At 37.6% G+C, this 15,589-nt stretch overlaps 1 protein-coding gene across 6 annotated transcripts in view; it reads right to left on the minus strand.

Annotated features, from left to right (window-relative positions):
* MYOM1 (myomesin 1) overlaps window positions 1-15,589 on the minus strand; it is a 139,266-nt gene that overhangs the window by 79,286 nt on the left and 44,391 nt on the right. For all 6 annotated transcript variants that reach the window (XM_049111829.1, XM_049111831.1, XM_035718630.2 and 3 more), the window contains exons 9-12: window positions 12,642-12,806; window positions 10,153-10,314; window positions 3,741-3,882; window positions 710-909 (exon numbers count right to left, since the gene is read on the minus strand). In XM_049111829.1, coding sequence (XP_048967786.1) covers window positions 710-909; window positions 3,741-3,882; window positions 10,153-10,314; window positions 12,642-12,806 — 669 coding nt within the window. The remainder of the gene's footprint in view (window positions 1-709; window positions 910-3,740; window positions 3,883-10,152; window positions 10,315-12,641; window positions 12,807-15,589) is intronic.

Raw genomic sequence — 15,589 nt, forward strand, 5'->3', positions numbered from 1 at the left:
TCTATAGTTCACAGAACAGCCCCTTACGACAAATAATTAACATCTAAAGTGTCTATAGGGTCAAGTTTGAAAAATCTGGTATGGACTGAAGTGTTGATTTCCAATAATCTTTTAATGTCATTTAATGGTCTCTATTACTGAGGATGCATATGGGTTCCCACAAAACAAACGCAAAGCATAATTCATGTACCATGGTTTTGACACTAAGAATTGGAGTTTAAATATATGAAAAGATTTTTCACTGTCTAATATGGTAACTCAAGTATAAAGATATGTCATAAATGCATTTTTCTTTTGATATAAAGAAACTCATTGTGTTGAAATATTAATGCTCTAATGGGCAAACTCTAAGTTAGGAAATTTACCTTATAATTTTAAGAACTAAAAGAAAAGTATATTTGTGGTGTGCTAATAAAATGAATAAAAATGCTTCCTAGGCTTTTATCATATTTCATTTCAAACAGAATGCCCAGAGCTCTGTTTTACAAAGAAATTTTTTTGAATCAAATTAAAATAAGACAGCCCTTAGTGAAGAGATGAGTCAAAAAAAAAATATTGTTTTTGTTTTTGGTTGTTTGTCCCCTAGGATTTTCTGATGGATAAAGGATTTCCTATTCTCTTCTCCCTCTAGTGGAAGGGGGAGGAATAACCTTGCAACGAGTTCTAGTGTAGTTACACAAAAAAGAAAAGAAAATTGAAAAATGCTTACTTTTAAGTCTTGCTTTCTCAGCTGGATCCAGAGCAGCCACAGGCTCAGAAACTCTAGATGGTAGACCTATTCCATTTTTATTCACAGCTCGAACTCGAAATATGTAAGAACGACCTTCTATCAACCCAGTGACTGGAAAACGAGCAAACTTTACAGGTGTGTCATTGCATTGAGACCAGCTATCTGTGCCGACCTCACACCTGAGGGAAAGAGAGCGGTCAGCAAGAATATTAAAAGAAGTATGTCTAAATGAATACCTCCAAAGCTGCAAACCCGCCCAAGTGCTTCAGATCTCCCTATAAAATACCTAGCTCAAGTGTGGTTCAATAGTTACTTAATTGCAAGCACTCAATTCCACTGGATTGCAGTACTTCCTCCTGAATAATAAAGAAGCCTCAGATCCCTCCTAAACACACATACTTCCTTTAAACTCCCTAAAAGCAAGCAGCTGAGGGGCCTGGTATGCTAAGCAGGAGAATTTTGGGGAAAAAAACAGAAGCAGCAACAAGTAAGTATATACAGCTTTACACTGGAGAGACTGAAGGGGAGGATTCCCTAAACATCTCCCTGGCTGACATTTTCAATTCCACCACTGGTGACTTCTTTCTTTGTCTTCTTTTTGCACTTTCTTTCAAATATAAAACTACTGGGGGCACCTGTGTGGTTCAGTCAGTTGAGCGGCTGCCTTCAGCTCAGGCTGTGATCCTGGGGTCCTGGGATTGAGCACCGCATCAGGCTCTCTGCTCCAAGGGGAGCCTGCCCCTCCCTCTGCCTCCCATGTCTGTCTCTCATGAATAAATAAAATTTAAAAAAAATAAATAAAAGTTCTTTTTGACAAAGCTAACATCTTAAATATACTTAGGTATACTGTAGTTTGGAAAAAGCTCACTTTTTTTCTTAAGTAATCACTATATCTGATGTGGGGCTCAAACTCATTACCCTGAGATCAAGAGTGACATGCTCTGCTGATTGAGCCAGCCAGGCACCACTGAAAAGAACCCACTCAATGCTCATTACATGCTGTGTGAGTAGAAGGGTAAGGAGAGTATTGTAATATATTTGTTTCTTAACAGATGAAATTGATGAGATGCAGGGAAACTCTCAGGCCTAGCTGGGAGAGATTATGGTCTTGGTACTTTTGATTTCTAACTAGATGCTTTTACAGCAGTTGGGGTGGAGTGGTCACATGCTGGGAGATAAAGATGGCAGCTCATATTATGCTAATGGCCTGGGTTAGGGGCTCAGTGTGTGATTTAATTATCAGCATTAGGATTAAGTAACTCATCCATTTTAATGGGTAGAGCACCAAACTTTTAGTTTATGTCACTTCCCCAACATGGCTCTATGTCTAAAATGTCTAATTCCCAAATAATTTGCATGTAGGAGGGGGTTTCAATGTCAGGGCAAAGGTGGTCAGGGCAAGAGGTTTCTCTTTGTTTCCTCAGTCTCACCTTCCATTCTTACAGACAATGGACATTTCCTCAACCTTATGTTAAGTGCTATCAAATATGGCTTCAATCCCTGCCTTCTAACCTTAAATCTTGCCTTTGTAGAAATTCTGAAGCTATTATGAGTAGGGTATGGGAGGGAGCTCAGAGGCCTAGGACAATTCTTCAAACTGCCCCTGTCTCCAGAGATTCTCCCTCTCTCCCTATGCAGATGGTCACGGTGACCCAGTGATACTATAGCGTGTTTCCCAACCCTCATGTGGCAGAAAGAAAGGTGGAAAGAAGCTGCTCTGGAGATGTCTACAACTTGTTAGAGCAGAAAGAACACAAGCATATGGCCAGGCTGATATTTGAATTCTAGTTCTGCTACTTACTATGTGACTTTAGGCAACTTAGTGTTTTCTCACCAGCATGTGGCTTTGGGCCAGCTACTGTTTCCTACTCATAATAAGAGTATCTACCTTTCAAACAGTGATTATGGGTAATATATGTGATATATTTAGAACAGTGCCATGCACATAACCAATATTTAATAAATCTTAGTCATAATATGGTTATTTTTAACATGACTAAGCAAAATGTACTTCTGATTGTCCCTGGTCTTAGACTGATTAAGTTTGCAAATCCCTTGAAAATCTGCCAAAGACAATAAGGTAGTCTATAAAAATGAAAAAGAATCTACCTAAAACTTCACAGTTCATCATTACTAAATGACAAAATAGTGTGCAAGTATTTAGTATGTTGTTAAGTGGTATATGATATGTTATAAATATTTCTCTGGTATTGAGCCCAACAGGCATATATTTACTTATTACCACAAATATTAGGTTTAATACACCTTGGTACAAACCTGTTGTACCATGGTGGCACAGATTATTTGTCCCTAGTGGTATCTACAATTAGATTCTATTACTGAAAAATGGAAAGAGAATTGGAGCAACTATTTGAATAGAAACTAAGTCAGATAATAATGTATTTAGGTTGATAGTCTAAATTTGTTGTCTATATTGTCCAAACTCACTGGATAATTAATGTGTAAGACCCAGTTACTATAAATATCAGAGGTTCTAAGTTTTGGAGAATGTAAATAGCAAAAACTTGTAGAAAGAACATAATTTAATACTACTGATAATTGTTATTTCATTGTCTAACTTTAAACCACATCCTATAAGTAAGATATTGCTAGTATTCCTAAAGTATGATTCTTTAAATTACTTAATACTTTAAATTTACTTGACATACTAGGAATGTGGACATTAAATATATTGGACATTAGTTGTTTCTAATAAGCTGGCCTCTATACGGTCTACAAATTCATAGCATTCTTGCCAAATTAGTGACTTGCATTGGTAGTCAAACTGAAAATTATCTTTGGAATTTAGGTCAATAGATAGGGATGTGCATGTGTGTATGTGAGAGAGAGAGAGAGACACACACACACACACACACACACAGAGACAAAGACAGAGACAGAGAAAGAGGGAGAAGAGACCAGAAAATATTTCATGTAGAAATGGTGGAAGAAATCAAGCATGCATCTTTATGCCCAAATCACTCAAACTGAAACTAGACCAAGTACTAACTTATCAATAAAATATCCCAGGATAGGACTCCCTCCATCCACAGCTGGCTGTTTCCAAGAGATGATGATATAATCTTTGTTGGCATCCAAGGACACAACATCCAAGGGAGAGGCTGGAGCTCCTTCAATCTCTGCATCAGCATCTGTGGAAATACAGAAGGATCCCTTTAACCGTCTCAGACAAGATCCATCACAGTCTGGCAATTCAGGACTTTGTGCACACATTTCTTACCACATCCACAGTGGCTACATCTTTGGCTTAAGTACATCAAGCTTCAATCTTCGAATCTGCCTACCAACCTGACAGTGTGTGCTTTTCATCATCAGTACAAAAAACATTATGTTAGAAAGGGCTCTAAAAAGGACCCACGACCTTACCCTCATGGCCTTTGCCTGCCCAAAATGTTCTAAAGGAAAATAAGTATGGAGATGTCAGGAATCACTATCAAAAACATCTAAGGGGAAGCTGAGCCAGAAAGTCTGTTCTTAAGATATCTTTTGTATAGTGTTACTCAGAAATACGAATTCCTCTGTAGGGGAAAAAATAGCCACTTCTATCACCTTGTGGATGCATCCACAAGAGAATAAAAACCATGAAGCTCTGCCCATCCCTCTGCCAGGCACTCCCTCTTTGGAAGAGAAAGGAAAACATTCACTTTAATCAAATGTTTGTTCCCAGACTGAAGATAGTTGCGAAAGGAACTCTGATGCAATATCCACATCTGAGCCTAGTTGATCCAAGTTTAGGAGAAGTCCAGGATTATACAAGAAAGAGAGGACAGTGATTGTTTATGAAATGGGATCCTCTGACAGTGAGTCTCAGCAGTGTCTTCAGGCACAGCTAGTGAACCAGGGATGTTTTCAGGGGGAGAGCAAGGGGAATGGAAATAATCTGTTAAGAGCCTTTTAAGTGATAGGCAGGGTTCCTGGAGGTGGGGTCCCCATTGCCAATTCCTCCTGACCTCTGGTCAACCTTTTTGTAACCAGAGTTAACAGGAGACAAGGCTGAGACATGTTGGAGCCACTCAGCTCAGGGAAAACACTTCTGTTGACTGAATAAACACTTTCTTTTATAATGAGCTATACTTCTGTAACTCTTATGAATTTCTAAACCATTTGATAATAAGGCAGAGATATTTGTGCATTTCTGAATTTGATAGGTTTGCATTGCCTCTGAAGAGCTCAAGTCACTCTGGTTTTGAATATTCTGTTTCTTGTCCCATGAATCTTCAGGAAAGTGTTTTAGGCAATTTTTCTGGCATAGTGCTGTACAAGAACATGTACAAATCATGGTGCCTAAAAGCAAGGAGAAACATCTTTCCTTTCAAGCTTTGAGAGAACTGGATGGGGGAGAGCCTGCTGATGGTGAAGTTAGAGCAGAGCCAAAAAGGGTTAGAGATGCTGAGGATTAACAGGCCAAAGTGGCAAAGGAGGGGTGTGGAAAGCCGCTCAGATGGGAAGAGACAGATGGTAACCTCCACCCATGTCCTTTTGCTAAACCCATAATGAAACAACCAAGAATCCCTGAGTTGAGAGAGCAGAGTTTAGTTTGCTGAATATCCATTGTATATAAGAAAGCCTGGCAGACAGTAGGCATCTAGGGAGCCATTTTCAGCATATTTATAACGTTGCTTGGATTATGCCATCCTTGGGGTACACTTGATAGTCTTTCAAAAAACAGGTTCCATATAGGAGCTGCTGGAAGCCAAGTCCAAATATTGTGTTATGTTACAACACATCTGTGCTCCTGGCTCTCAGCAACTGCTCTAGAGTGCTTGACCACACAGTGCCCACTTGGTCAGCAGCAACCTTCTCAGCCTGTGCCCTTCCTTCTCCCAACTCTTCAAAAAGCCAAAGTTTTTGTAGGTTTTATTAATTAGGTGAAAGATTAGCCTGCTACTCTTTATATTTTGACTTAGACACAAACTAATAATAAATTTTTCTGAAATGTAAGTAACTCTATTATCTTTATTATAAAAGCAGTGCATGCCTATAAAACATGATAATCAAAATTATATGTTAAAATCCCTTTTAATTCCACAATTCAGAGATAAATACTAACTTATTGGCCTAGATTTTTCTAGATTATTTTTCTGTATGTATGAACTCAAAAGGGATTATTTTTGAAATAAAAATGGGACCAGACTATATAGTTTCATTTTAATATATTTCCATATCAATAAATACAGATATGCATAATTTTTTTCATTGTTGTGTGGTATTCCATCCTTTACATGGGGCATTTATTATACTTTATTTTACAACTCCCATGGGTGGATATCTAGATTTCTTCTAGTTTTTCCCAGTACAAACATTTTTCTCCCCTTTGCCCAGTTAAGTTCCTAGAACTAGAATTGGTAGAAATTTGCACTATTGCTATATAGTAGCATAACATCCTTAGAAAAGTTGAAACCAAAAAAAAAAAAAAAAAGAAAAGGTTGAAACAATTAACACTTACCAGCAATGTACAGGAGTGCTATTCCCTTCATTCCTTTATCCCAGTGGATTTTTAAAATCCTTTAAATCTTTACAATATGATAGATCAAAATGTTTTATCATTTCAATTTTTGTTTGATTACCAGTGAAAACTTTTTCATATATTTGTCATTTGTAATTGTTTTTCATGACATTTCTATCCTGTCCTTTACCATTTTATCACCTCTCTCCCTCTGTGAGGTGGAGAGGGTGGGAGAGGGAAGAATATATAAAATATAGAAGTCTAGAAGAATACGTAATAAAATAATAAGACTGGAAAGCTTTTTTGTTTTGTTTTCTTTTCTTTTTTTTTTTTGCTTATTTATATGATCTATTTTTTTTTCACAAAGAACACATATTACCTACGTAATAAAATCCCAGCCAAATATGTACGGTTCTAGAATGCATTTCTGCAGACATACGGTGCTTCATACATTGATTGTTCTGGTTCAGAAGCTATGTTCTAAGCAGTAAAAATATCAGAGCTCTAAAAATGCACTGAAATGGCTTCATGCGGTTCAATGTATACAGTTTTATAAAACACATAAAGTGTCATTTAAAACATGTTGGCAATTACTTGGGTTGCCTGGCTGGCTGAGTTGGTGAAGCATGTGACTCTTGATCTGGGGGTTGCAAGTTTGAGCCCCATGTTGGGTGTAGAGATTACTTAAAAATAAAATATTTGCAAAAAAAAACCCAATATGCTGGCAATTTCTTAAAAAGTTAAACATAAACTTAACATATGACCCAGCAATTCCACTTGTAGGTCTCTACACAAGAGAAATAAAAACATACATCCGTGAATATGAACACAAATGTTCATAGCAACATTAGTCATCATAGCCAAAGAGTGGAAACAATCCAACTATCCAACTGGTGAATGGATGGACAAAATGAAGTATATTCATACATCACAATACTCAGCAATAAAAAGGAACAAACTGATAATATGTGTTATAACACAAATGAACCTCAAAACATACATTTTAATGAAGGAAGATAGATGTAAAAGTCCAAATACTATAACCAGAAATTGTCCAGAGATGGCCAACAGAAACACAATGTATGTTAGTGGTTGCCTACAGGCTAGTCTGAGGATTACAGTGGGGAATGGGCCAAGAAATCTCTTGGGGGTGATGGAAATATTCTAAAACTGGACTGTACATGATGTTGCACACTCTGTAAATGTTCTAAAAGCACTATCCACTCAACATCGGTGAATCTTGTGGTTTAGCAAGTATAACTTTAAAAAGTTTTTTAAAAAGAATCTAAAATATATCATTTAAAATAAACTTACAAGTGAAATATTTTTCTAATGGTTCTTAAGCTCACAAAACAATTATTGAAATTTGTCTTTCCAATTTTGTCTTTCCCATTTATCTTCTCAATTCTCTCATACCAACATCTGGTAAATTTTAGAGTCTTTCCATTTCCTTATTTTGTGGATTTGAAAACTAGTGTAAGTTTAAATTTCAAATTTCAATGCCTTCTCCCTGTCTACAGTTAGTATATGGGAAGCCTGGCCTACTGGTGGAGAGCCACAATTCTGGATACAGGCGCTGAGAAATGTTACTGAGAAAACCCTAGACTGTGTCAAAGTTCCCAGAAAAAGTCCACAAAAGAATCACCATGACATAATTGTGGGATTTTTTCTTGAGTCGCTAGAGACACTGTCCAGTTTAGGTAAGACAACTGAGAGCAGAGGCAAAGGCTTTGCTTATTCAGTCCTTATTTAGTCAGGTTTATCCAGATGGTTTGTCTAAACAAACTTACTTGCTGATGAGTTTCAGTGTGTCCATCTTTGTGAAGATTTTTCCAGAGCCTAGCACCTCTCTTCCCTCAGTGATATTTTCCCACAATACTTTTGTGCAGGAGAAAATCTGATACATTTTCAGAAGATGTAGATATTCACGTGTCTTTATCAGTTGTTGTTCTGGGGCAGAGTTCAAAAATTGTACTGTTCACTGTGGGTGTATGTAGACTGCTAACTGTCACCAGTATCCGTGTTTCTTGTTTCCTTTTAGTACTAGAAGCCCCAGCTTTAGCAGGCAACATGACTGCCCAACTGGACACGTAACACCCTAGCTTCCCTCACTGTGAGATAAGTGCGTGTGGCTAAGTGTTCACCAAGCAGAAGTGATGTATACAACTCCGCATCTTTCCCTCCAGTTCCTTTCTCTCCTCTTCCCATGGGCTGGGATGGGAACATGGGAGAGAACCATGGGGCCAGTGGAATAACATTGTAGATGGGACCTGGGACTCTGAACTACACCCCTATTTCTGCATTGATAGACATAGGAGAGAAATAAAAACTGTTTTGTTTCATTTCAGGAGCTTAGCCTATACCCTAATTAAAATCCTGGGGGAGGCATCTGAAGACCTATATCCTCGGTCTACTTCTTTTAACTAACTGTGAAGCTTTATTTTTCTGAACCTCAGTTTCTGCATCTTAAAATTAAAGGGTTGGACCAGAATGGGAATCCCAACTTTTCTGTGCTATAGACTCCGTTGGCCAACTGACAAAGAAAGTCTAGAGGCCCCTTCTCGGAATAATGCTTTCAAACGCGTGAAATAAAATACATGAGATTGCCAAAGAAACTAAAGATATCAAAATACAATTCTAATCTTAGACCCTTTGGGAGTCTGTGGATCCCAGTTAAGGACACCTGACCTCTAAAGTTCCATTTTGATAAAAATTCCTATGAGTTTATGATTCTATTTAGTGCACAAGAGATTTTTTAAAATTAGTAACTCTCCTGTATTGCTTATATTTTAGTTTTCTGTATATTATGATGTCTTGTCACTTTAAGAACCTTTCTGACTGGGGAGACACTGTCCCTCCCAGGGCTAGCTAATTCTTGGAGATAGCAAAGGCTCAGCCAGGAGCATGACTTTGATATGAAAATTGACCAATCCAGAGCCACACCTCCTCTATCTGGCCTGTGCACCCCAGGAGGCAATATTCCCTTGCCTTAATCATCCCAGGGCCAGGTAGCAGGCCCTATAGCTTAGAGTCCACCAAAATTATTCAAACTAGCCCATCCTAAACTGTTTATCTGGAACTACCTTGCCTTTCCCACAAATTTCAATAAAAGCCATGGCCTAAGCTCTCCCCTCCCTCTTGCCCCTTCTGCCTCCTGACCAACTGGACCTATGCTGATATTTCCTCATGTGGCCCTGTGTGGTGTGCTGTACCTCCTTGTCTCTAAAACCTGTGAGTGTAATAAACTTTGTCTTCCTGAGCCTCTCCTGTGTCTCCTCTTGTGGCCACACCTGACTAACCATCACAGAAGAGAACACAGAGCACTGCCTCTATAGCTTGAAAGTGTCAGTGGTCTTCCAAATGTGCTGGTATCCCATGTAGCAATAACATTCCCACCCTATACATCCAATCCATTCAAGATACAGCTGAAGAAAGATAGACTCCTAAAACACACTTAAACGGCTTGCCTTAAGGAGTAGGTTGCAGCACTTTGTTTCCCCGATCATTAAAGGTGAAACTATAAAGAAGGGGTCTGCAGTGAAATAATAAATTTGCTTCCTGAAATAGAAATCAAAAAGTCCCCCAGTTGCACATCACTTTTTTATTGCAGCTTCCATAAACTGAAATGGCTTCTTGTATTGTTAGGGTGTAGTGTCTCTACTCAAACACCTGTAGAGAGCTGCCCTGGTGATCCCTGAAGATAAGGAAGGTACTGATAAGGAAGGTACTAAGTGATAGTAACACAGTCCAGAAACTCATTACCTTTGGGTTGGTGCCTTTGGGTTAACCTTTTTATACTAGGTAGAATTTTACTGGAAGTTAATAACCCTATGCCATGTATTCTGGAAGAATTTTCAAATGTTCTTTCATCATTATGAAAACCGTGTTTGAATAACTTGATTTGGCCTCGGTGTTTTAAACATTCTTAGGTATTCTGTTTTTTGATAGGTCTTACCTCGGACAAAGACATAGGCGCTATATTGTTCATAATAGTCTCCCATTCGTACGCGGATTGTGTAGAGGCCTTCATCTTCTTTGTTGAGATGAGAAAATGTCAGTGTGGCTCGATCTCCGCTCCAATGTGTTTGCACCCATTTGGATGGAGAAACAGGTGCTCCTAGAAATTTTTTTAAAAAGTAAGAAAATTAACTGAATTTCCCCCCATTGCTCCTTTCTTTTTCCACCCATCTTCCCTCCTTCCTTCTCTCTCTGCCTTTTCTTCTTAGTCTTTGTTTTTTTAAAGATTTTATTTATTTATCCATGAGAGGCACGCAGAGAGAGAGGCAGAGACGCAGGCAGAGGGAGAAGCAGGCTCCATGCAGGGAGCCCGATGCGGGACTCAATCCTGGGACCCCACCCCAGATCAGGCCCTGAGCCAAAGGCAGACGCTCAACCACTGAGCCACCCAGGTGCCCCTCTCTGCCTCTTCTTCTATATTGAAAACTATTTGACTGTTAGTGGAAGTCTCTAGGCTTTGAGTCATCCTGCCATGCTTACATTGGTAAAAAATACTATATCAAAAGTGATGGGACCAAGGTCAGATACATAATCTGCAGAGTCCAGGGCAAAATGAAATTGCAAAGCTCCTGTTCAAAAAGCAGAGAAAAAAAATACAATTACAGGTACTAAAGTATAAGGCTTTTTCCTCTAAAAATATTTTACTACATATAAAATATGATTGGGGTAACACAAATTACAAAAAAATAATATTTTCAGGCCATAATCTTATATACCAAAACAATTTTTTATTAATGTAATATCTTGATGGATAATAAGATATTTCTGGCTTGCTTTTCTGCAAATTCGGTTATTAGGTCATCAGATTTTGGCAACTTCATTTTAAGTCGATATAATTGAGGGGCACCTGGATGGCTCCATCGGCTGAGTGGCCAATTCACAATTTCTGCTCAGGTCATGATCTCAGGGTCATGAAATTGAGCCCCACAACGGGCTCTGCACTCAGGCAGAGCCTGCTTGTCCCTCTCCCTCTCCCTCTGCACCTCCCCCCCACCTCCCCTCAAATACATGTCTTAAAAAAAAAAAAGTAACCTCAGTCACTCTTTGCAAATACAAGACCAGAAATGAGTTGAAAATTTTTAATTTTGAGAAGGATCTTTCTGCTGATGCAACTGTTACTGCGACTGTTAAGATATTTCATAGTTATAATATTATATAGTTAAATTCTTATAAAATTAACATTGGGTTAACCTTCTGATAGAGTATTTAAAAATATAAATTTTAGTACTCTAAAGCTAATGATTCTTAAGGAACAAACTTTCTAAAAAACTATGACTCCATATAGAACAGTTTCACATAAGTCTGAATTCAATTTTAAATGTAATTTTACATAATAATATTTTGATATTTTTCCTAGCATGTTCTGTGACTTATGGAAGTTATACAAGAGACTGAAAATGATATACTGATATAATATAATCCAAATGTCTGTTTATGCATTCTATCACTGTATCTTCAATTACAAGGAAAAATTGATTTTAAAACTATCTCCCTTATTATTGCTTCATCCACAGTTTCATATGAAAATAGTGTTCTTTTTCATTGAATGCGACGATCTTTAAGCTTAATTTATATTTTTAAGCCTCTGAATATCTGCTGTGCAATAATAGCAGTTTTCAAAACCTGGGATTCTAAACTCTGAAGAATTCCAACAACTGCCTCATATGCTTTACTGCAATGTCTATATACATGCTTTTATTTTGTAATATTTTATTGACAAAGTTTACCACCTGGTTGCCAGTAGTTCCTGTCTAGATGCTCAGGTTAGTATTTAGTATTTGTGCAGATCCCATAGAAATGAGTTCTGGGGAAGGAGGGGCAGGCTGGCAAGCTCTGACTATAGATTCCCATGCTGCTCCCACATGGAGCCCCTCCTCTTCCTAGAGCCATGTTCACCATCCACAGTGCTGCTGCCATTACTGGCTTCAGTCTGGCCCCAGATGCTCCAGAGTGCAGCAGGCGCCTGTGTGCACAACTGAAGTTGAGGCCAACTGCTTGTTGAGCTTGTCGCTCCTTGCCCATCATGCCCAGGGGTCAAGGGGTAGGCTCCATAGTCCCACTGGACTTCAGTGGATTTCCCTTAATTTTACTAAATAAAATTAACTTATAAAATGAATATGTAAGTAATTTACAAAAATGCATTTTGTAATCTTTTCCACAGAATACTTGGTGACAAGAAATGAAAACCTCCACAAATATATTGTGAAAGTTCTGCTACTTTGATGTATGTACAAAAATTTTTTCTCTTTTTTTTTTTTAACAAAAACTTTTTCAACATCCAGTAGGTTATGCCTTCTAATATCCAAATTCTGCCAGTTTTGATAAATAGGTCTGCAGTCTTAGGGACACTCATATTCTGGTGCCAGCCCCAGAATAAGCACCTTCTGTGAATAAGAACCTAAGTGAGAATTCATCATGAAGGCTCACCATTTCTGTACCACTGGATCTCTGGCTGGAAATGCTTGATTTCAGGAGTGATAACTACACGGCAGCCTAGACTCATTGTCTCGCCCTCTCTTCCAAAAGACACATCAAACTTGTCATCGAAGTGGATCTCAAACTTGGATGCATAACCATAAGGGGTCACCGCAACTGGGTACAACAAAAACAAGCATCAGAGCATCAGTAATTTGTTTTTTCTCATCAAAGAGACACTAGCATTGTAATAAGCAGTCACAACAAACACTGATCAAATGAATTATCTTGGCAAAAATTAAGTCTTGTAAAGAAGTACATAGCATATTCCCATATATTATGATGTGAAATGGAAATTCTTGCTTCATTGGTCAGATATGCTCAATGTTTATTTTTATTATAGCAATGAATAGAATTTAAAGGTCAGGCTTAATACTTTAAATAGAATGTAAATGAATATCACATTTAGCTTAGACTTAAATACTTAGCACAATATGTGCACTTTTTAGGTTCCTAGTTTATTTAAAACTCAACTGCTGTGACAAGAAATGAGAACCTCCACAAATATATTATGAAATATTATATTTCAGACAAATAGCCATATCAATTACTCATAAAAATAGAGTTTTCTGACTTATAGGAAAAAGTTATTGCTTCAGTGGCTTTAATAATCTGAGTAAGAAAAAAAATTATAAGAAATGTCAAACTGAAAATGTGTGACTATAACAAATATTTTTCTTAGAAATATCTTGCTTATAAATTGAGTAAATACCTGCATCACAAACCTTCCCTGGTTATTTTCTCTTTCCTCAAGAGAAAAGAGTTTGGGAAAATAATGATTAAGTTAATGGGTTATCATTCCATGTACTTGAATTTGACATGTCATCTAATCCTTGCAAAAACCCCATAGCACAGATATTTTTTTCCTCTCTTTCAGATGAGAGTGTAGAAGTTCACAAAAAATAATACACAGTTAATGTCCAGGTTTCAAAAAGCATTACACATGAAATTGATATTCAAACCCATAGATGCCTGACTCTAAAATTTAGGCCTTTTCTCTCATATTTCATCTCTCTTCCTAACACTTCTTAGAATTAATTTGAAAATGCAAGCTAAAATTTATTGAGTTCAACCTGTGCCAACTATTGTTCCAAGTGCTAACTATCTATTAACTCAAACCTCAAAATAGCTCTCTCAGGTTAAGTTCCATTATCATCTCTGTGTTACAGATGAGGAAACAGAAGCATAGGGAGGCTAAAAACTGCCCACAATGACCCTACAGAGCCAGGATTTACACTGGCAGGCTGTTTCCAGAACCTGTGCTCTCAAGCAATACAAGATATTGCCTTGAATTTGTGTTTTCTCAGACATCCACTAATAGTGAAACAACTCTCTGAGGCAAAGGTTCCATCTGCCCCACTTCTATATAATGATGTCCCACTGAGATCAAAAGTGAAATAACTCGATCAGACCTTGCTGTCTGGGAAGCTAGGCTAGCTCCAAAGCTGCCTTAGAGAGTAAAGATAAGGATTACAAAATAGAGATAAGGGTTAGGTGGGGTTTGGCAAAACTATGAGCCAGATCTGGACTGCCTCTTGCTTTGTACCATGAGAAATAATTTTTCAATTTTTTAATGGCTGAGATAAAATCAAAAGAAGAATATTTTGTGACATGTGCAAAGTCATAGGAAACTTCAATGTTCATAAATAAGGTTTTGCTGGAATACATCCATGCTAATTTATTTACCTACTGTCTACAGTGACTATTATGTTGCAAGTAGTGGAGTTGAGTAGTTGTGAGAAAGACTATCTGGCCCACAGTCTAAAGTATTTACAATTTACAAATTATAGTTTACAAATTACAAGAGTCCTTTACAGAAAATGCCAACTCCTGTTTTAGAATATGGCTTAGAGGGGCACCTGAGTGGCTTAGTTGGTTAAGTGTCCAATTTTTTATTTTGGTTCAGGTCATGATCTTAAGGTCATGAGATTGAGCCCTGCCTTGGGCTCCATGCTGGCTGTGAAGTCTGCGTAAGATTCTCTCACTCCCTTAAAAAAATAGAATATGGTTTAGAGTTAGAAAGACCAACTTATAGTCACTCTACCGTTATGGGGGTCTTGTCTCATGATTTAACCTCTCTAAAACTATTTCTTCATTTGGATAGCACAGGTAAAATATATCTATTTTATAAACTTTAGGAGAGTGTTAAATGATCATTGCATATAACAAAATGTCTTAGTATGCTCTGGTACAACTGATCAACATATATTAACTACTGGAACAGAACCAAGGGCAGGGAGCTTTATCTCTGATATTTATCAGCATATTTCAAAAACTAAACCAGTACCTAACACATAGCAGATGCTCAATAAATATTAGTTGAGTAAATGAATAAAAGTCCTCTGTTTTTTTTGTGTTGGGAACAATGTACTAACTCAGGGACCAACTTAGAGGAGGATCTTAATTGGACAAAATTTAAGAAGCAAGAGAAGTAAGGCTGAGCTGGGCTTTTAGACTCTAGCTTGATGGAGAAGAGAGAAATGGAAGAAATATGGATGATGATATGGCAGTGAGAATGAGCAGAATACATTCAGATGATTGTGAAGTAAATGATTAATAAACCAGTCTCAGGGACAATGGGAGGTAAGTCATAGTTTCAGGATTTTCAACTATTCTGTACCAGTATACATCAAATGATAGGAGAAAAACATGAGTTGAGATTTGTTTCTTCATCACTCCTGCCCATCATCCCCTCCCACGGCATTGATACTAAAGATTAAAACTTGGAATATTAAAATATTAAATATCCCAAGATGGGATAGGTCATCTACAGACATCAAACTAACCAGTAAGGTGAAAAACTGACCCATGAAAAAGTACCTTCATCAAGCATTTTTAAAACTATCACTTATTTTTTAATGTACAGAAAATAAGTTTAAGCTTTACTACCTTTTTCAGTC

The sequence above is a fragment of the Canis lupus genome, chromosome 7, assembly GCF_003254725.2.
Source record: "Canis lupus dingo isolate Sandy chromosome 7, ASM325472v2, whole genome shotgun sequence".
Lineage (NCBI taxonomy): Eukaryota > Metazoa > Chordata > Mammalia > Carnivora > Canidae > Canis > Canis lupus.